Source organism: Natator depressus, chromosome 1 (assembly GCF_965152275.1).
Source record: "Natator depressus isolate rNatDep1 chromosome 1, rNatDep2.hap1, whole genome shotgun sequence".
NCBI lineage: Eukaryota > Metazoa > Chordata > Testudines > Cheloniidae > Natator > Natator depressus.
This window is the reverse complement of record NC_134234.1, coordinates 117,741,759-117,764,491: the sequence shown is the minus strand read 5'-3', so window position 1 is coordinate 117,764,491 and position 22,733 is coordinate 117,741,759. Positions and strand designations below refer to the sequence as shown.

General features: G+C 45.8%; 1 protein-coding gene across 1 annotated transcript; it reads right to left on the bottom strand.

Annotated features, from left to right (window-relative positions):
- Positions 1–12,659: 12,659 nt before the first annotated feature.
- On the bottom strand, positions 12,660–19,567 carry LOC141982883 (lysozyme g-like). The gene is made up of 6 exons (XM_074945368.1): positions 19,436–19,567; positions 18,301–18,393; positions 17,672–17,773; positions 16,191–16,387; positions 15,079–15,217; positions 12,660–14,801 (listed from the first exon to the last, which is right to left on the bottom strand). Exons 2-6 carry the CDS (start codon positions 18,341–18,343, stop codon positions 14,668–14,670), a joined length of 615 nt encoding a protein of 204 aa, XP_074801469.1. The 5' UTR covers positions 18,344–18,393; positions 19,436–19,567; the 3' UTR covers positions 12,660–14,667.
- Positions 19,568–22,733: the final 3,166 nt, after the last annotated feature.

Below are 22,733 nucleotides of genomic sequence, written 5' to 3'. Positions count from 1 at the left end.
GTTTCGTTGTTACATTGCTGATCAATTAGAGAACATACTCATTTAAAGTTGTGCAATGCTCCCTTGTAACGTTGTTTGGCAGCCGCCTGCTTTGTCCACTGCTTGCAGGAAGAGCAGCCAGTTGGAGCTAGCTGGTGGGGGCTTGGAACCAGGGTGGACCGACAGACCCTCATCAGTTCGCCGCACCCCTAAGTTCCCTGTGCGGCAGCCGTCCAGCAGGCCATCAGTTGCTGGTAGCTCAGTTGTCATGTGCTGCTTCTGCCTTGGAGCTGCTCCCAGGAGCCTCCTGCTTGCTGTGCGCAGGGAGGGGGGCGGGGAGGAGAGAGGGGGGCTAATGTCAGGGTGTTCCCCTCCCCTGTGTCTCTGTCTGCCATGCTGTCTCCCCTCCCTCCATTCGTGCTGCCTTGTAGAGTGTGAGGCTACATTAACAACAATGGGTTAACCCTTGAGGGCTCAGCCAAAAGCTAGTTCATCATTTAGCAGTAAGCCATTCCCTGGGAAATATCCCACCCTCTCCCACCCTCTAGCTTCACTACCTCAACCAAGCTTCACAATCATCATCACTGTGTACAGTATTAAATTGTTTGTTTAAAATTTATACTGTGTGTGTGTGTGTGTGTGTATGTATAATATATAGTTTTTTTTTGTCTGGTGAAAAAATTAATTCTTATGGGGAAATTGGATTCTCTTAACATCGTTTTGCTTAAAGTCGCATTTTTCAGGAACATAACTACAATGTTAAGCGAGGAGTTACTGTATTAAATGATTAAAATGGAACCCAGCCTGTCCATGAGTAGCACAGTTTACTGTCTCACTATAAAAGTTTTGAGTTAAGACCTTGAAACAACTGCTTCCTCCAACACATTGTGAACACTGCCCAAAAGGCATTTTGCCAGAAGGCAGCAAATGGCACACTGGGATGCCTACCCACCATGTATAGCACTTTGTGTCAAAACTAGAACTCCTGGAAAATACGTGCAGCGCAGACACAAGCAGCCAAATATGCAAGCGCATGAGTGATATACAAACTTCAGCAGCTGAATGCTAACATAACTTGTGTAGACATGGCCTGAGTGTGGGATACAGGGAGGCATCTATCTGTGCTTGCAATCTACAGCTGGGAATGCCTTTCCTGGAGTCAGGCACCTTCGATGCCTAAGCTGTTGCTTGAGAGAACAGAACTTAGGCACCTGTCTGACTCCCACAACAATGTGTGTGTGTGTGTGTGTGTGGAGGGTGTTAGAGGAGGAGATGGCAGGTGCCGTCCTTTGTCCCAGTGTCAGAGCGCTCACCCAGAATGTGGGAAACTGGTTCAGTTCCCCTCTCCGCCTGACAAGCAGAAGGGATTTGAACAGGATTTCAACCTCAGGTGAGTGTTCTAACCATTGGACGATAGTCTCATTCTCTCTCTGGGCCCATTAATATTTAATACAACATAGAATGACTACAACAAGAGACCCACATCTGAATATGCCCTGGGGGTTAGGGTGCTCATTTGAAAGGTAGGAAACTCCTGTTCAAATCCCCTCTGCCTAATGAAGAAAAGGGAGTTGCCTCAGCCCACCTGAGCACCCTAACCACGGGATCAAGGTTATAAGGGAGTTGTCCTCCTCTGTTCTGTGTGGAGTAAGTCATGCTTAGAAAATGCCTATCTGATCAGGCCATGATGGTGTTCCCCCATCTATCGTCTGATTTGAGGATTGCACTGGGGCTTAGGTATGAGTTAGGCATGAGTATGCAGGCCCAGAGGCAAAAATGAGGTTCCTAGGGAACTTTTCAAGTGAAAATTTATTCCATGAGTGAGTTTAGGCACCTACAGGGTTAGTTAGCAGCTCACTGGGGGTTTTCTGGATTGCAGTGGTACCCACATTTGGGATTTAGGCACCTAAATTCCTTTGGAGCTGAGCCACCATCCTTTCTCAAGATGAATTACTGGGCTGAAGTCATTTCACCATGTGTGTCCATTGTGGATTTTTTGGGGTGCAGCTGGTAGCCACACCCTACCATAAAAGCTAAGTTAAAGAGCAATAAGCCAATTTAGATAAAGCCCTGTTTAAACAAAAATTGGGTTTATCAAGGTACCTGAAAAATGACTGACTATATATGGGAACACAAACTTTTATTTACCTTTAAGAAGAAATGAAAGTCCTGAAAGTTCCATTTCTGTGCTCCTTTTTGGGTACACTTACTACTCCCAGATTGTCTGGAAGTTAGATCCCAAGGTGTTCGCAGCCTTTGATAAAGTTCTATTAAACTATGTGGATTCTTTAACTGAACACAGAACAGGTAAAGAATAATAATGTTGACTACACAAGAGGTGCTTTAGTGCAAAGCTCTCAGAGAGGTATTCTGAACATTTTTCAACCTGAACCCCCAAACCATACACTATTGCCTTTGACTCCACCCCCAAGCCACCAACTTTTCTCTACAATGACTCCACTACATAACCCAAAGTCTCTTGGGCTGTTTCAGCCAAAACATCCCAAAAAGCATACATAATCTGGTAATTTTTTTTTTTTAAAGTTTATTGTGCCTGCTTTAAACCAAGGGGACACTTATATTCAATGTTTATAAATTTGATGTCATTTAAAAAAATACTATACTATCTATATGTTCTTACTAAAAATGATGTATTGATCATTCTATGAGTGTGTGTGTGTATGTATATGTTTGTGTGTATATATATATATATGTCCGTAAACACTTACTGCACCAGTTTTGCATTTGGTTATTAGAGTTAAGACTTCCAATTTTAATAACCTAATGTAATCTAACCTAATCTAGTATAATTAATACATGTAATTTTTCATTTTTAGAAATTATTTCTAACCTAAACGCCTCTTGGAGCTCCTAATTTATTTTTCTATTTCCAAGATTTATATCGGAAAAGTAGTATTTTTTAAATCACTCTGACTACACTACTTTTAGAAACTGTTCTCTATACGAGTGCTAGTTTCCAAATCCATTTCTCTCCAAAAACTGGACTCTTGCATTAACATCATTGCCGTAGTCATTATTTGTTGTGCCAATATCCATTCTGTCATAGCTCTGGACATTTTTAGGTCCTGCATTATATGCAGAAATTGCACCTGAAAGGAAAAAAATAGATATACTTAAGAGAAACTTGTTTCTTTTTTAAGAAATAAAACTAAACACAAATGCACCTCAGAAGCTTGTTCCTTCAGTGTGCAGTTCCCTTTTGTTCTATAAACACCTTTGGCAAAGTGTGACCCTAACGCACTCCAAGTGAGATGGCAAAGGGCTCCCAGCTATGCAACAGTAAATATTAACTGGCCTGACAAGCTCAGCACACTTCACACTGTTGTCACGATATTCATTTAAAAGGTGCCTTGTAATATATCACTTGTAAACTAATAACATGCTGGTCATTAATATAGCTGTGAAATGTATGTAACAAAGCTGAATGACAGTATGGATAATCTCTGATACTATCTTTTGGAGTCTGTAAACAGACAAAGGAGGCAAAACAGGTTTATTTTTGTCAGTCTGTCTAAAAAGGTATCGTGAAGCGTAGGCACCGACTCCATGGGTTGGCTAGAACACCCATGGAAAAAAATAGTGGGTGCTCAGCACCCACCAGCCACAGCTGTTTGGCCAGTCCTGCTGATCAGCTGTTTGGCAGAAGGTGAGGGAAGGGGGTAGAGCGGGGGTGAGAAGAGACAGAGTGTGGGCAGTGCCTTAGGGGAAGGGCGGGGACAGGAAGAGGTGGAGTGAGGGTGGGGCCTCGGGGAAGAGTGGAGGTGGAGCACCCACCCAGAAAAATGAAAGTCAGCCCCTGTGATGTGAAGTATCATATGCAAACTGGTAAGATGCTGGTCCTGAAACTCATTGCGTGGTGTACTACTGGGTGTGTACAAATAGCTATAAATGTGTGCTGGAAATATGTTCTTAAAATGTGTTTAGCAGGCAGTGCATAAAGCCCAGCCTCCCCTAGACAAAATAATGTGTATTTACATGTCTGACCGGCTTGACCACCAAGAACAATGAAAAGTATATTTACATAAAGGTAAACAAAGCTAGCAAGTGGGGGTGAATGATCTTGATGGGGAATGGAGTCCGCGCCCCCAGGAAGCCTTCCTGGCTCTTGAAACAGACAAAAAACATTGGGGAAATACAAAGGGGGTAAAGAGACATTTGATTCACCCATCATCTGGGAAAACAAAGAAGCTGTCGCTTTATAGTGATGAAAGACGGGTCTTCCTGCAAAACTAGTTGGAGAATGTTGACAACTTGGTGTAAGTAAGAAACCATGCTAGGCAAGCTGTATCTTGCTAGAATTAAGTTTTAGACATTAGAATGCAGGTTAGTTTTGTTTTTAACCCTTTTGTATCTCTCTCGCTTGAAATCACTTAAATCTATTTTCTTTGTTAGCCTTATTCTTAGTTTTACTACAAACCCTCTCAGTTCTGTGTATGAAGGTGGGAGGGTATAACCCCAGCTGAGTTAACAAGCTGTTATGTGTACTGGCTCTGTTGCCGGCACCCAGTGCCGAGAGGCTAAACAACAGCTGGAGTTGGTTCGCTACCCGGTGTGCTACACCCAATAATCACAACGGGGTGGAGAAGCAGAAAAGTTTATTTGCAGCTGCAAAAAGGTACAGGGAGAATAGAATCTCAAATCCTGCACCCAGAGCAGGAAGTTACACAGGCTTTTATACATCCTTTTTCCCAGCATACTTATCCAATAGCAAGCTACCCTAAGTATCCATATAGCCAGCCAATCCAGTTCCCAGCTAGTGCCCTTGTAATCTGTATCATTTGTTAAACCATACATAAAGCTGCTTTATTCAGCATTGTTCTTCCATATCTGCCCTGTTTGGCCTTGCTTAGTTTCAGGCAGTCTGACTCTGCAACATATTGTTGCAGATCCTCAGCTTAACTGCTGTGAGTGCCTCCAGGCGGGGCGGGGCAAGGACACTTGGGCCTAGTACGCAGAGCTGCTGCGAGTGCCTCCAGGCGGGAGGGGGGGCCAAGGACACTTGGGCCTAGTGCAAGGGGGCTTCATTGACACTCGTGGTCTTCCATCCCCTCGAGTTACCTAGTGGCCATGCCCCAGTGTCCCCAACAACTCCCTCCTTTGAGAACACTCAACAACCTTGGCTCTGAGTTTTCTCACTTGGGCTATTTCTTTACAATAGGACTTTGCATAAGCACTTTGTGATAGCCCTGAAGACAATGACTTATTAACTTTTGCAAAGGGCCCTAACACATGACACTGCACAGCATAATACCAGTAATACAAGCAATACAGGAAAGAGAAGTTTCAATAACAGGCTAAATAAACCACCAAGCCAAAACGACAAACCCCAGCCTGAAAACAAGGTTTGCAACCAATCGCTCTCTGGGGCAGTATAGGCAACCTGTGCTCTGGCTCGGGCATGTGCCTCACCCTGTACCACCTTTTCATAGATTTCATAACTGCTATCATTTACATATACACAACATCAGGGCCCGACGAGGGCACAAACCCCTCCTTGGGATGCCAAGAGATAGTCCAAAGCCAGCCTGTTTTGGAGGGAAAACGTCCTAAGCTGCTGTACCTCTTTATTTAATGTTTTTACTGCTGATCCTAAATCACTAACCGAGTCCTCTAACTCTAAGGCCACTTTCTCAAGTACCATTTGCAGACTTACAGTATAGCGGCCTATGCATGCCATGGCTGGCCCAGAAAACAGTGGCGCTATTTCCAGTACAGAGCACCCTACAAGCTTCTCGGTTGTGAGGGAATTCTTCATATTGCCCTCCAATGCCGTAGTCAGTCGCCGCAGGGTCTTTTCTCGTGACTCAACAGAGGTGTCTCGGGCATTTCTAATCTTTCCTTTGGCAGTGTGGCAGTTATGGAAAGATGAGGAACTCCATGAGCTATATAACAGCTACCTGTCCAGTTGCCTGGCAGCACCTTGTAAGCCTTTCAGCCACATACAAAATAGTGACCCTGTAGGGCCCAGTAAGGACTGTTTCTTAAGGGCATTCCTGGGATATTTAAGGCTGTTTTTTTCAAACAGTTTATATGCCCCTAAGGGGGCATCCCATCCTCCTGATTCGGTACAAGTGGGGGCTTTTCTAATTGTGCCGTTCAAATTACACTCGCCATAGGGACCACTACAAACCCACCATTGGCTTGCTACATTGGAGATATTAACTGGATGGCAAGTTATATTTTCAAACCCTTTTTTTTTGTGGTAAGATTATTTGTAAGAGTTTCCCTAAAAGGGGAGGAACCATTACACCCACACTGTTGGCCTCCCCTTTTGGTCTTTATCCAATACCCATCAGCCCACTGTGTAATAACACAGGAGCTTTTTCCCACAGGACGCCCATAGTGATCAGATTGGTTTCGGGTAAAACATAACACTCCTTCAGTGAGTACTGCAACTGAATACTCCTGGTCCTGATAGGTGGCTTGCTGTAAAGAGGTCTTATTCCAGAATGGCGAGTCCATTCTTTCTTGCTCTTTGGTGGCGGCTAATTCTGCTAGGGTCAAGGGCAGCAGGTCAAGGGGCATTCCCGTTTTGGGGGACAGTGGAGTTGGAGCACATACCCAGCAATCAGTCTGGTTTGTTAAAGTAGCAACATGGTGCGCAAGCGAAACAAAGGAGTTATGCTCCCGATATGCACAGTTTGGAAATAACAATACAGAGAATAACAATGTTACCCAATTAATTATCACCAGAGTCTTTTTAACCCAGGGTCTCCAGTACTTGGGTGGGCCCATTTTAGCATTAAGGTGCCCGCTATTTGTGTCTTTTAAACAGTAGCTTTAGCCCGAGATCGTCACTAGATGAGGAGTCAGCAGGTTGGACGGTCCACTGTTCTGCTGACGAGGGGGCAGGTACTGCCTTCAGACGAGAGTGATGGATCCAGTTCTTGTGTCCCTCGATCTTTGCCGCTGTATGGGAGATCAGCAGGACGGTATAGGGTCCTTTCCACTTTTCCTGGAGAGGCTCGTCTTTCCAGGTACGAACAAGCACGGAGTCACCGGGCTGTAAGGAGTGGACGGGAGAGTCCAAGGGGAGAGGCTGGGAATCCTTGGTATACCTGTGAAGAGACAAGAGAACAGCAGACAGGGAACGCATATACTGTGACAAAAAACCATTACCCAGCTCCCATTTCCCTGACAGAACCGGGGTGCCATTCATAGGCCATGCCCTTCCAAACATAATTTCAAAGGGACTGAGCCCTAATCTACCCTTAGGGAGAACGCGGATACGGAGTAGGACGAGGGGCAAAGCATCAGGCCATCGCAGTGAGGCTTCTTGGCACACTTTTGAGAGATGCCGTTTAAGGGTCTGATTGGTACGCTCCACTACCCCACTGGCTTGCGGTCTCCAGGGCGTATGGAGTTTCCAGGGGATCTGTAAGGCATGTGAGATGCTTTGAATGATTTTTGACGTGAAATGTGTCCCGTTGTCAGATTCCATCCACAGGGGGAGTCCAAAGCGAGGAATGATCTCCTTAACAAACTTGAGGGCCACTGTTCTGGCAGTGCAATTACAGCATGGGAAGGCTTCTGGCCATCCGCTGAACCGATCCACTATGACAAGGAGATATTGAACGCTTAGGTCCGGGGAAACTCAGTAAAGTCTATTTGCCACACTTGTCCGGGGCCCGGAGTGGGTTCTAGGGCAGCTGGTGGCACAGGATGTCCCCGTCGGGGGTTATTCTTTTGGCAGACTAAGCAGTCCGCTTGTATCTGGGCAGCCAGGGGTTGGAGTCCGGAAGTGATAAAGTATTTTCCCATTAGCTGGATAAGTGCTTCCCTGCCAGCATGAGTGGTTTGATGTAGTTTCTGCAGCACTGGCTGGATTAGGCCCTTTGGTAAGAGGACCTTCCCTTCTGGGGAATGGAGCCATCCCTCCTTTTCCCGGAGACCGAGTTTGTCAGTTAGCTGTCTCTCCTCCCCAGAGTACTGAGAGGTTGGAAGCTCCCCTACTGATGGGATAAGGGCATGCATATGGGCGTTCTCAGTCTGAGGGGATGGCAGGGTGGCAGCATGCTTAGCCTCTCTATCTGCCCGGGCGTTACCTCTGGCCACATCTTGATCTTCCCTTTGATGGGCTTTACAGTGTACCACCGCCACTTCTGAGGGAAGTTGTACGGCTTCTAGGAGCCAGAGGATTTGGGGCCCGTACTTGATTGGGGAGCCTTGGGCTGTCAGCATTCCCCTTTGCTTCCATAGGCCAGCATGAGCATGCAGCACACCAAAAGCATACTTTGAATCAGTAAAAATGTTGACCTGCTTTCCTTTTGACAGTTCAAGTGTACGGGTCAGGGCAATTAGTTCGGCAAGCTGGGCAGAGGTCCCAGCAGGCAAACCTTCAGCTTCCACAGTGTCATGGAGGGTCACAACAGCATAACCCGCCCTCCTTTGTCCATCTATTACAGTACTGCTACCATCAGTATACCACTCATAATCTGCATTTGGGAGGGGTACATCCTTTAAATCCGGATGGCTGGAGTCCTGGGCATCTATGATCTCTAAACAGTCATGTTTTTGTTCCTCTGTTTCTGGCAAGAGAGTGGCTGGGTTAAGGGAGGGGCAAGGCTGTAAGGTGACTTAAGAGTTCTCTAACAGCTTAGCCTGATACCGAGCAATCCGAGCCTGGATGAGCCAAAGCCCTCCCTTTGCATCCAGTAAGGCTCGGACCATATGGGGAGTATAGATTTGCATAACTCCTCCCGATGTTAGCTTCTCGGCTTCCTCAAGCACTAGGGCAGTAGCTGCGACCGCCCATAAACATGCCGGCCAACCCTTGACAACCTGATCCAGGTGCTTAGAAAAATAAGCCACGGGATGTCTCCATGCTCCTAACAGCTGTGTGAGCACTCCTAGGGCCACCCCCTTTTGTTCATGTACATACAACTGAAACGGCTTAGAGAGATCCAGCAGGCCCAGAGCCGGGGCTTCCATCAATTTTCTTTTCAGGATTTTAAATGCCCTGTCAGCCTCTGGGGTCCAATAGAAGGGGTCATGATCTGCTCCTTTTACACAGTCATACAGGGGTTTAGCCCACAGTCCAAACTCTGGGATCCATATTCTGCAAAAGCCTGCCATACCCAGAAATGCCCTGAGCCGCTTACGGTTACTTGGGGTAGGAACTTGACAGATAGCTTCCTTTCTTTTCTTTTTTCCGCTTGAACGCTGACGCTCCCCTTGCCTTAGCTGTAACCTGATCCCTCTCCACCTCAGACAACAGGGTTCTCAGGAGGATATTACAGTTGTCTCAATCCGGCTTGTGACTACTGAGGCACCCCTCAAAGACTGATATAAACCTGCTTGGGTTCGTTGAGAATTCCCCAGCCTGTGTTTTAAAAGCTGCTAAGTCTATTGGATTGAATGGTACATGGGTGTAAACTTGCATAGTAGTAGCCTGACGTCCCTCTGCCCCTGGGCAAGCCATAACAGTCTCGGTAATCAAAGGATAGATTCCCACCGAGGGGGCAATCTCTGTAACCCGAGGCATCCTACCCTTATAAGGTGGGGGCGTGGGGTCCGAAGGGGACACCGGCTCTGCCATTACAGTGGGGTGGGGGTCTGGGGACTAACATTAGCTACTACCGAACCAGTCAGAGTCAAATTACAACTCTGCAGAATTACAGCTCTATTCTATTTCTTAAAGCCATAAACGCTTGTGCATACAAATATTCATTCCATTTACCCATTCACTGACAAAACAAAACTAATTGGAGGATCGTGTTGTAATTAATTGACCCTCCTGGTGGCCACCACTCCTGGTCCTCTAGTTGATATTGAGGCCAGTCAACTGTACAGAATCGTTTTAATTGGCTCTTAGTCATCGGATCCGCACCAAATACCTTCCAGTTTGCTAGAATGCACTGTAGGGGCGTACACCGTGCCCTAACCCCCGAGGTCTGTCCCTGTCCCATACCTAAAGGGTAACTCTGGGCGTCCCCAGGTTCCAACAGAGCATACAATCCGGATTTCAAAAGGTTCCTACCTTATCCAAGGGACCGGTTCCTCACCGTTGTTCACAGCTGCTCCACCCCTATGTCTAAGGGACCGGTTCCTCACCGTTGTCCACAACTGCTTCTCCACTATATGAGTGCGTTGCACCGTTGTGCCCTCCGGGGTTGATCAAATCGCGTCTCCTCCAAGGCTCCCGATGAACTCACCGGTGCGTGCTGGGCGTCGGTTCTCACCGCAATCCTCGACCTCCAGGAGAGGTCCGGGCAAGGCTACATAGCAGCCTCGTCGCCCACCCAGGGACGCCAAAAGCTGTTGCCGGCACTCAGTGCCGAGAGGCTAAACAACAGCTGGAGTTGGTTCGCTACCCGGTGTGCTACACCCAATAATCACAACGGGGTGGAGAAGCAGAAAAGTTTATTTGCAGCTGCAAAAAGGTACAGGGAGAATAGAATCTCAAATCCTGCACCCAGAGCAGGAAGTTACACAGGCTTTTATACATCCTTTTTCCCAGCATACTTATCCAATAGCAAGCTGCCCTACGTATCCATATAGCCAGCCAATCCAGTTCCCAGCTAGTGCCCTTGTTCTCTGTATCATTTGTTAAACCATACATAAAGCTGCTTTATTCAGCATTGTTCTTCCATATCTGCCCTGTTTGGCCTTGCTTAGTTTCAGGCAGTCTGACTCTGCAACATATTGTTGCAGATTCTCAGCATAACTGCTGTGAGTGCCTCCAGGCAGGGGGGCCAAGGACACTTGGGCCTAGTACGCAGAGCTGCTGCGAGTGCCTCCAGGCGGGAGGGGGGACCAAGGACACTTGGGCCTAGTGCAAGGGGGCTTCATCGACACTCGTGGTCTTCCATCCCCTCGAGTTACCTAGTGGCCATGCCCCAGTGTCCCCAACAGCTCTCTGAAGACAGCAAATGTGGGGTTACCTCTGTGAGTGTCCAGGAAGAGGGACTGGACACTTGCAGGAGAGATTTGACATTGGAAGGTTTGTTGCGGTGACCTCACAAAATGTAACTGGGGTGAAGGAAGGTCAGAATGAGACCTTTGTGCTGTCAGCATGCTGCTGGGGCCAGGGCTCTGAGCCAATGCTGCACAGCCTAAAGGCAACTCAGGGTTCCAGGGCTGGTGGTGGAATCTAAACCACTATGTTTCTGGGGATACCCCCAACTGATCAAGCATGATGGCTTTCACTGCATCATAATCTCTAGCTGTTTCCTCATCTAGAGCATGGCAGGCCACCTGGACTTCCTTGGAAAGAAAAGGGCCCAAGCGGGTGGCCCAGGTTTCTCTACTCCAGACTGTGGTTGTGGCCACATGCTGAAATGTAACCAGGAAGGCCTCCGGTTTGTCATGGGGCCCCATCTTGGCCAGGGGTATCCCTGGGCTGGGGTTCAACACATTTTGGAGGGGCTAAGCTAGTTAGCCACTATAAGTGTGACTCCTGGAACTGCTGTTCCTGTTTCTGCTGCTAGAGCAGCTGAAGCACCTCCAGGAGCACACCTGGATATTGCTGGGCAGCCTGCTGGGCCTCTTGTTGACTTTCAGCTCATAGCCGCTGATTTTCAGCAGAGCTGTCCTGCTACTGGGATAGAAGTCTCATCAAGTCTTCAATTTTTAAAGTTTTCCCCTGCCCTTGTTTCAGTGGCCAACCCTCAAAAATCCACTTTGAGTACCAAGTTGTAACGGGGCCCTCACCTCTGGAGAGCCTCTGAGCAGTGGGGTGCCTTATCAGTCCTTTTCTCACCCTAGGTGCCCCCTGCAGGCTGCTGGCTGACCTTGCTGGGTCTTTGGTGGCTCTCTGGCCCTCCAGTCCAGTCATAAAGTCCAACTGGAGCCCCGCCAGGGTATTAAAGAGGCCAATAAATAAATGGTCTATCTACCTTCACTAGGGTCTTCAGCCCAAGCCCTGAGCCCTTTAAATTCAGCCCTTCGTTCAGGCTGCTAAAGAAGTTCAATTCTCTTCTTGGGATTTATGCTACTTTACCTGTGGCCAAGAGGAGCACCCAGGGCTGCCCACTATAAACAGCAGCCACATTATTTCTCAATTTGGTTAGTTGCTGCTTCTTCCTGGACTTCTTTCTACCTGGCCCTTTCAGCTTCACCCTTATCTCAGGGTTAAAGTTCTTAGGTCCTCTCTCTCCCTGCAAACCCAGCTATGCAAAATGCAGCCAGAAAACAAACTCTGTCTATCTCTCCAGTTCCTTTTGCCAGAGAGGAACACCCTTCTGTTTATAGTACAACAGTCTTTCCATTGACTCAGTGGACATTGGTTCAGGCTCTTAAAGGTCCTAAATGAATTGACCAGCTTTTCAAAAATGCTCCTTTAGCCTGTAGCTCCCATCTACATTGGGAACAAATGGATTCTGAACTCACTCCAGAAAAAATGCTCAACTGCTGATCTCAAAGTCAAAAGAGTGTAAGACCTGCTGTACTGGATAGGACTAATGTTTTCTCAAGTAGGTTATCACTCCTTTTCATTTAATGAGGTGGTAAGGCCTTTGGAAGCAGCAAAAAACCCCATAATCTCGGGTAGCACAAATTTCTTTCATTCAATTCCCTTTTAAGTTTGTTTATCTGCTTTAAATGTATTGTTGTCCTTATCAAACATTGGTTAATACAACTGAAAAGATGAACACTGGAGTCTTGCTTCATTTGCTAAATAATAATTTTTATTCAATTTTCATTTGCTTATTTCTGTTCAATTAAAAGCATCCATCCCAGGCTCTAGGCATTTCCATGCCAAAGTAAAAGATGTGTCAATAAAATCCCCACATACAATAAGTTTACAGATCTCTGTCCAGCTGCAATGAAAAATAAATTGTCAGAGTAAATCACAAAAAGATTGAAAATCCATGTTTCCTTCCCCAAAGAGATTACTTTTCCCTTTTTATTTCTTAAGACAACAGCAGATATTGAGATGTAAGCAGTGTCAGGATGAGCTCCACCCTGACATCTGGTGGTGAGGTGTGGCAAGTTGTGGAAAAAAAAACTTTAGGGGCTGATCTCATTTGCATAGGCACACCCACCCCGCCTAGACTGAGGCCATAGCTGCCCAAATGGTCACTTCGGCTGCTGTGGGATCCCCAGTGTCTCTGTTATTGGGGCAGGAAGAATAAATTGTTATTACCCTGATTATGGGAACTGTACTTGGCCTTTTGCTATGATGGAGGGACTCACCATCAACTAAGTAGCACTCGCTAGGCAAGGGTCATGGGTTCCAAAACTGTGTGAATTGAGAGAGACTTGAGACAGGTATTAGTACCTGGTGGTGTGGGCCCCTTTGTGAGGGCCTGAAGCACCAATTGCACCTCTGTCTCTCTCCACTGTGGAATGTCAGAGCTAATTTTGGGTCTATTAAGAGTCTTGCTACAGGTACTATGCTGCATTCACTTTGGCCTTAAGGTGCACCAGCACTAAGGCCCCCACTACTATGAGCTGAAATCACTAAGCACTGTGTCAAGTAGTGGGGAGCCGGAAGATCTAGAGTGCCGCGGTGTGTTTGTGAGACGGCGAGCTGAGCAGAACTGTTCGTGAGACAGCGAGCTGTGCGGAGTGGAGCCAGTCGTGGTGGAGCGGAGCTGTCTGTGAGACAGCGGTGTGTTCGTGAGACGGCGAGCTGTGCAGAGCTGTTCTTGAGACAGCGAGCGGTGCAGAGCAGAGCCGGTCGTGGTGGAGTGGAGCCGTTCGTGAGACAGCGGTGTGTTCGTGAGACGGCGAGCTGAGCAGAGCTGTTTGTGAGACGGCGAGCGGTGCAGAGCGGAGCCGGTCGTGGTGGAGCAGAGCCGTTCGTGAGACAGCGTAGCAGAGCAGAGCCCTGTGGGGCAGTCAGCTTCAGGACACGTAAGGTGCCCCTTGCCCCTTTTCCCCACACACAGGCACATTTTAGCCAGACTGGGGAGTAACACTATGCAGATGAACTTTTGAACTCTGGGGCTGGACTTTTTGGACTTTGGGTGATTTGTGGATTGCTGGACTCAAGAGACGTTTGGGTGCTGGGACTCTAGAACCCGAGGGAAAGGGGCATGCCCCAATTTGCTTGGGGTGGTTTTTTTTTGCTCATGAGTTGTGTTATGAATCCTGTTGGTGGTGTTTCCCCAACATAATGCCACATTGTTTCTCTCTGTTATTAAAAGGCTTTTTTGCTACACTCAGACTATGTGCTTGCGAGAGGGGAAGTATTGCCTCTTGGAGGCGCCCAGCGGGGGTGGTATATATTTGTCCCAGGTCACTGGGTGGGGGCTCGAGCCGGTTTGCATTGTGTTATTGGAATGGATCCCCTAGATATTGAACCCGGCCCTTGTTGCTGCCAACTCTGATGGGCAGAAGGGTTACAGAAATATACATATGATTAAAAATGGGAAGGTAGAAGACTAACAGGAGATAGAGCAGCTTTAATAACTCAGAGAAATAATCAGAATAGGATGGGATATTATCAATACTCTGGTTAATGTTTCCTTTGGTTAGATAGAGGCCAACTGTTTTGAAGTTACCATATAACCAATGTTTTACTGATTGCAGAATTTAAAAATCTGGTGCCTGAGACCCCACCCCCCTACTGAAGCAATTCTTCCCACTGCAGTCAGGGGGCCTATATGCATCAATACGGATTTTCAGGATACAGCTTTTAATCTTCCTCCAAACATACCTAATGAACATCAGACTGATAATCAGATGCACCACAATGTATCTGAAAGAAGAGAACTCCCAGATTCAGTATCCATTTCTCTTATAAAACTTGGCTCGTGCAACGACATCATTGGCATAATCATCGCCAGGCGTGCCAATATCCATATTTACGTAACTTCGGACATTTCCTAGTCCTCCGTTGTAGGCAGAAATCCCACCTGAAATGAAACATCAAAGTAGCTAACACAGTCAATATAAACTAGATTGGGGGGGGGGTATAAATATTCCCCATGCAGTGTTAGAAACCCATCACACAACACTGCTAAAGAATGGAACACCACTCAAACTCAAGAAGTAGACAAACAGCATCAGTGGTGAAAAATTATGTGAGATTCTTTTAAATGCTTATTATTCTAGAGTGTCAGTAACACAAACTTTCAAACATGATTTTTGCCAGAGATTTTCCCTTAATTCCTATACAAATCTACACTGTACCTTTCATCTGTTGTTCCTTTGTCCATCTGGGGAATTTTTTCTGGATTCCCTTAATCATACCAACAAGGATTTGTGTAGCATCAAGGAGATGATCTTCACCATTCCACCGTCCAACAATACTATGGTGGTTTTTATCAACCTAGAAGAGCCAGGGGGAAAAGAAGATGTGTTTATGCAGTTTATTTCCCTCTCAATATACTCTACGTGATTTTAATTGTCAAATTTTGTTTGATAAATCAGTTTTTGGTCATTAATGTCCATGGATCTTCAGTGCACTTCCTGTTGTGCCCTGAGCACAGACACCGAGGGATAGTACATTGGACTGTGCTAATGAAAAAAGACTTATCTTAAAATGCTGCTTCTTTTCCATTTCAAGTTGTAGTTATGTATTTGGCTACCACTGCTGCAGTGTCTGGTGCTGCAGGATGTGGGCCACACTTCCTGACCCACAGAGGAAAGTAAGGGCTTTATCCAGAAAATCTTTACTTCTCATCCTTAAAGATTTCCCTTCTGAGTAGTCTCACTGACTTCATTACAAACATATAATGCCACAGATGACAAGGGCCTGGCTAAATTCAAAGAAATACAAAAGTTCAAAGTGAACCATAAGATTACACTCTGTTCTTTTGTTGTTGGATTATCACTGACAGTCTTATTTTATGGTGTTAGCCAGGTGCATATTTTAAACTCTGTTGTTATCATGAAGGACTCAGTGGCATGAGATTGTGGCTAAAGCCTGCCCTGTCATTCTGAGCCTGCCAGTTTTCATCTCGTCTTTTTGTCTGATGCTTTCCCCCTAACTTGCTGCTGCCACTAAGTACTTCACTTTTCTTGTGTAGAAGGGTAAAATGTGCAGCCTCTTCAGGGACTTCCATTAACCCACAGAATGAACTCCTGTTCAAACTGAAGCACAAGAATCCGCCTCTATCACCCCACGTCTGACCTATGCCAGTGCAATGCGCTGCTGCCCCAGCAATAGTTCATTTTCCAGCAGTGTGCCAAGTATCAAGCTCAGACAGAGCTGCACTAGTGAGAAACGAAGCAGGCTCTCTCCGTTGAAACACTTGGATATACTCTAGTATTTTATTCCTAGTTTATTGATCATTACTGACCTGCATTAAACCAAATGCATTGCCATTATCGCCCCAGCCACCCTTTAGGAGAGTTCCAGCATGCGACTCCCGAGAGATGATACCAGCGATCACAGCTGGATCCACACATCTTTTTTTGCCAGCGCTCTTAATGATGGTTTTATATTTGTTCATATTATTTAAGTCCCTCTCAGCAATCTTTTCTGATGCAGGAACTCCTGTAGTAAATGTAAAAGTAGAGGTGTTTTCTTTAAGATTATTAAGTCAATGTGACATTTCAAAAGCCAAGAGCTCTGGTATGCCATATGAGAGCCTTTGTGAGAGTTTCAGAGTAGCAGCCACGTTAGTCTGTATCCGCAAAAAGAACAGGAGGACTTGTGGCACCTTAGGTGCCACAAGTCCTCCTGTTCTTTTTGTGAGAGTTATGTGTGTTGTGAAAGCAAGGCAAAAACGAATTGTGCCCTGTGTAATTAATGTGTAAAAGCTGGTTTAATTTCTATATCTTTAGGTCCCAAGATGGAATGGGCTTGGGAGGAGTTGGAGAGAGAGCGTGTTCAGCCTCTGAAGAGAAACTGACAGCAACCTGTCGGTGTCTGGATGATGCAGGAGTGATGTTGAGAGGAGTCACATCTACCCCTCTATGGCCAGAAGGACAGGACTGTACTACGGGGTTTCAAAGCTGAGAGGGGGATTCAGAATGGTGGGATTCTTAGGGACAGACGCAGAAGACTTATGTAGAGGGGGACAACTGCAATTTGAGACAGTAGTTCCCAATAGTTGCACTTTTGCCTCAGTTTCTTTTGGAGTCTCAGGACCATTTCATGCTACATTAGAAGGGAATCTCAATCCTACCCACAACAGGAGGGTTTGGCATTAAGTCCAATTTTATTTGTAGAGCAAAAGAATAGGGAGCTCCTTTGATTTTCCCAACAATACCGGATAAACTATTGATCTGATGTGCAAGTAGCTGGTGTAACATAATGAGGACTAACCAAGCAAATGGGATCAGGAATTCCTCAGTACCAATCCCAGCTTTGCCACTGATTTGCTGAACAGCCTTAGGAAAATCATTTGTATCAAATTTTAAAAAGTGACTGTTAATTTTGGATGCTTTAATCAGAGATACCTTGGGCCTGATTTTCAGAGATTCTGAACATTCACAGCTCCTGGTAAGTTTAATTAGAGGTGCTTGTGTGAGCACTTCTAATAATTAGGCCGTAAATGTCTGAAGTTGGATACCTAAAGAATCAGAAGCCACCTGTGTAAACACTGACTTTTTAATTTCTGGACCATAATCATCCCAAGGTTTTATTAAGTTTTCCTCTCTGTCTTAGTTTCCTCATCTGTGAAATGAGGAGAATAATACTAGCCAATCAGAATGTTTTTGTGAGGTTTAATCAATTGATGCTTGTAAAAGTCCTTTGAAGGTGTAACATACTATGGATCACTGTGATGACTCTGTGTGCTGAAGTACAGCAACAAAACAGCAGAATTATACTCACCACAGTAATTTAAACCTTCTTGTCTTGCAGTTTTACAGGAAGCCCCAGTGGTATCAACATTGTTTATGTTACCAAAGCATCCAGTCTGACTCTCAGAAGTACCTGAAAAATTAAATGCAGATATTTTACATTAAGCATCTATTGTGAACATAAGTAAAGCTAAGAGAATTCAAAGGCATAAACAAGACCCTGGTCCACTCTGAGATGGGGTACATTCCATTGTGGGTTGTTTTGGAAAAAGATCTCGTGGAGAGGAGGACTTCCTAGCCAGAAGACACTGCCTCAGTTGAGGAGGGAAGGCCTGTGCAAAGAGATGTTTCTTTCACTGGTCTCTAAAAAAGGCCAGACATGAAAGTGTCCTGACCTCTATACCCCAGTGCTCCTCACTGGGAACACCTCATTCTCACTCCTTGCTAGAGTCATCCTTGACTGAAAGCTGCATTGTCAAATATTGTTTGTCTATTCCATTTGCTGTTGCACCAAACTCATTCTTCCATGTCCATAATTAGGTTTTGTAGGAGTGGTCAGAAAAATGCCTTAATCTCTTATCTCCCCATCCCTAAAATCATCTCTTTACACTGTTGCTCTGGCATTGAGCTTAGTGAAGTAGACATGGACCTCAAACTCACCAAAAAGGGCAGCAAGGCCCAGAATCATCAGCGTTAGTAGCATGGGGACAGTTCTTCTCAGGCACCCAAGAGAGTCGGAAAATAAATCCAAGTCTGCAGAGAAACCAAAATATCAAAATGTACAGTACTGCTGTGAAGAAGTACAAAGAAATGATTGGGTGCTTTCTTCACTGAATGTGCAAATACTGAGATACAAGGGAATTTTGTGTATTAGTGTATAAATACTGGGACTGAGGGCGCAATAACAACTCTGCCTCCCTTTGACACAGCACACAAATGAGGTCATTTCAGTGTAGAAAAGATCTGAGAGAATAAACACAGCAAGTTGTAATTATTTAATTTTGATCATATTCATAATGTGCCTTTGTAGCATCTTAATAGCTTACTTCAAAATACAAACCCCAGTAATATTTGATCTGGAATTAGTAACATTCATAGTGTTCAAGGTGACCTGCTGCTGCTGCTACAAATGCACCTTTATTCTATGCCAGGGTCCCCTAGACCCACTGTGCAGTTGATTGCTAATTGTTGTTGTCATTTCTATGAGCAGAGCACAGGAGATTATCACCTCTACCCTTTTTAGCAGTGCCAGGACTCTAGTTTTCTCTAAAGTAATCTGAATAATCAACAGATGCCTCATCGCTTCTATTCACTGTACAGCAGGGACACAGTAATAACCACTAAGGGTATGTCTGCACTATGAGCTAGGGGTGTGATTCCCAGCTTGCATAGACATTCTCTTGCTAGCTCTCATCAAGTAAATGCTCTAAAAATAGAGATGAAGCTACAGGAGCACAGTCAGCGGCGAGTGGTGGCATGGGTTAGCCGTGCTGAGTACATACCCATGGAGTTCAGGCAGGTTTTTACTCGGCACAGCTAGCCCGTGTGGCTGCTTGCCACTGCCCGTGTTCCCACAACTGATTTTAGCACCCTAGAGCTAAAAGAGTGAGTGATTATATCTATGTGAGCTGAGAATCACACTCCTAGCTCATAGTGTAGACTTTGCCTAAAGGACAAATCCTGGAGTCTTTACTCAAGTAGAACTTATTTCATCTTTCATTACTACCCAGAGGATTTTCTAATGAACAGAATTCAGAATAGCTCCCATTCTGAATTAGCTTAATATTTTACTCACCTGTCTTCAGCTTCTCTTCTCCTAGAACATGGATGTTTTGAAGAGCTTTATATATGCTAGACAGTACTTCCCTGTTTACTCAGCATGTTCTTCTGGTATCAGATGTGATAAAATTTACTGTCAAGTTTCATAATGAGAACAAACTCCAGTGTGTGCCCTTGTGGGAGCTGGCATGAGGGAATATGTAATCTTCCACTATTTGGCATGATTCAAATTTCAAAACAAACAAAAAACTCCTCTTCCCAGCAGTTCTCCCCTCTTCCCCTTCATTTTTCTCTGATTTCACAACCTCCTCCCTAAATGGTCTGTAGCAAAGTCCAAAGCAAAGTCGAGGCATTCACCCTCTCTGGGAATGTTTTTCCCCAGTCTGGTTCTGGTATCACAAACCCTTTTCAGGAGATTCTGTGGGAACAAACTAAAAACATTTTCCCTCCCTGGCAGGAACAACTAGTTCCGAGAGGGTGGGACCTCACTGCACACATCAATGGCTCCTTCCATTCCTCCATTCCCCCCGAACCCTTACAAGTTATCCAGTGGGATGTCCACTTTCTTGGCTAACACAGTGGAGGTTGAACTGGGGACCTCTAGAGCTAAAAGCATCAGCTGCTACAGATTGAGCTAAAGCTTTGTATTTGGTGACTGTTGCAACTCATCTCCTCTGTTTACTGGGCACAGAGGGGGACCTGGAACATGCTCATCAGAGGGTTACATTTGCACCCTCACACCCCCCTCTATTGCAGAGACACAGTGCAACCCTCCCCCCTAACAATCAGGGACTGCATATAGTCCCCTGTTCTCCCCTTCCCTTCCACACCAGGAGTTCTGAGTCCCTCATTTCCCCCCAGCCTCCAGTGTAGGAAGCTTCCTTCCTTCAATGCTCCTCGGATTGGGCACTCTTGCACTCTCTCCCTCTATGGAGCAGGCTTTGGAGAGGCAGTATACCAGGCGTGAGGAAGGGAAGAAGGTTCCTCCTCTCTCTTCTGCCTCTGGCTTATCCCATTGGCTGAGCATCCACCCCACAGGCGGTAGGCAATTCTCAGAAGAGAGAGCAAGGAGCCACTTTTTAAGTGCAAATGGCTTTTCTGCTTTTCCCAAAAATCAGTAGGGCTCTGTCCATTGATGACTAGCATGTTCCCTGAGATACTGGAGGTGATCAGATGTGATGTTCAAAAGTTATCATGTTATATCCTGACAGAGCAATAACATTGAGTTGAGTGCAGGGTCAATTATTGATGAATATCTTGCTTAAGGCAACAAAACAAATGTAAGCAGAGTCAGGATGAGCTCCATCCTGACATCTGGTGGTGAGGTGTGGCAAAGAACTTCAGGGGCTGATCTCATTTGCATAGGCACACCCACCCCACCTAGCATGAGCCCATAGCTGCCCAAATGGTCACTTTGGCTGCTGTGGGATCCCCAGTGTCTCTGTTATTGGGGCAGGAAGAATAAACTGTTATTACCCTGACTATGGGAACTGTGCTTGGAACTGTACTGGGCCTTTTGTTATGATGGAGGGACTTGCCATCAACTAAGCAGCACTCACTAGGCAAGGGACATGGGTTCCAAAACTCTGTGAATTGAGAAAGGTTGGGGACAAGTATTAATACTTGGTGGTATGTGCCTCTTGGTGAGGGCCTTACATGCCAGTTGCAATTTTTCCTCTTTCCACTGTGGAATATCAAACTGATTTTGATTCTATTAGGAGTCTAGTTACAGGCTGCTGAGCTCACTTTGGGCTAATGGTGTACCAGCACTGAGGCTCCCCTAATACAAGCTGAAATCACTGAGTGTTGTGTTAAGTAGTGGGGGAGCCTGAAGATATATTGTGGAGCAGTTTGTGGGACGGCTGGAGTGCCTTGTGGACAGGCTGGTGGAGCAGTTCATAGGACGGCGGGAGCTGCTTGTGGGACGTGGAGCAGAGCAGTTCGTGGACCGGCTGGTGGAGCAGTTTGTGGGACGGCGGGAACTGCTTGTGGGCTGCAGAGCCGAGCTGAGCGAAGCAGTTCGTGGGGCGGCAGGCGGAGCGGAGCGAAGGCCTATGGAGCTGTGGAGCGGTCAGCTTCAGATCATGTAAGGTGCCCCTTACCTCTCTCTCTCTCCCCCCTCCCCATCTCCACCCAGGTTGGGAGGTAAAGCTCTGCAGATAAACTTTTGAACTCTGGGGCTGCCCTGACCAGGGACAGAGACTTTTGGGCCACTGGACTTTTGGGACTTTGGGCGATTTGGGGTTGCTGGACTCAAGAACCAAAGGGAAAGGGCATGCCCCAATTTGCTTGGGGTGGGTTTTTTTGCTCATGGGTTGTGTTATGAATCCTGTTGGAGGTGTTTCCCCAACATAATGCCACATTGTTTCTTTCTGTTATTAAAAGGCTTTTTGCTACACTCAGACTATGTGCTTGGGAGAGGGGAAGTATTGCCTCTTGGAAGCGCCCAGCGGGGGTGGTATATATTTGTCCCAGGTCACTGGGTGGGGGCTCGAGCCAGTTTGCATTGTGTTATTGGAATAGATGCCCTAGATATTGAACCCGGCCCTTGTTGCTGCCAACTCTGACGGGCAGAAGGGTTACACAAATATTTAAAGTTCAGCTGAAATAGTGGACTAGGAGTTATTTTTGCCCTACTCTTTTATTACCTAACTCGTGTGAGGGAGTGAAAACCCCAGTTGACTCCAGCTGATGCAATCTGTTCTATTGACATTGGCTTTGCAATACTCATTCACTTTTGGCCACTGTTAGGTTTTTGGTGGTGGTGTTTTTTAAACCCTGAAGATGGGAAATAATAATTTCTGCCATGCAACAAGACTACATTCCATTCTAGAATAATGCAGAAAGGTTTATTTCAGCACATCTCTCGGGAGCAATGGGGAGAAAATTGCAGGCCCGTATCTTTGAGTGTACAATGCAGGCACCTTAGGCATTTTCATGATGTCATGGATTTTAGTGATTTTTTTAAATGTTGGGGCATTGTTCTTTACTGAATTTGCAAACACTGAGATACACTGTAGAAGACAGCCAAGAGAATAAATTCAGAATCAAGCTGTAATAATGCAGTTTTGTTGACATTCATATATTGTCTTTCATGGAACATCTTAATAGCTTATTTCCAAATACAAATCCTGGTAATATTTGATCTGGACTTCATATTATTAATAGTGTTCAGTATGACCTACTGCTGCTATATATGTACTTTTATTCTATGCCAAGGTACCCTACACACTCTGTGCAGATGTTTACTAAATTCATTATTTCTTTGAGCAGGGCACAGGGAGTACCCAAACCCCCTTGTAGCTGCTCTATGA

Bases quoted from the DNA above. Each gene is read 5' to 3' on its own strand.
- LOC141982883 (XM_074945368.1), bottom strand. From the start codon at position 18,343: ATGCTACTAACGCTGATGATTCTGGGCCTTGCTGCCCTTTTTG. The intron at 15,218-16,190 runs GTCAGTAATGAT...TGGCTCTTCTAG, and splicing joins ATGCATTTGGTTTAATGCAG to GTTGATAAAAACCACCATAG. The intron at 14,802-15,078 runs GTACAGTGTAGA...GTTTCATTTCAG, and splicing joins AAAGGAACAACAGATGAAAG to GTGGGATTTCTGCCTACAAC.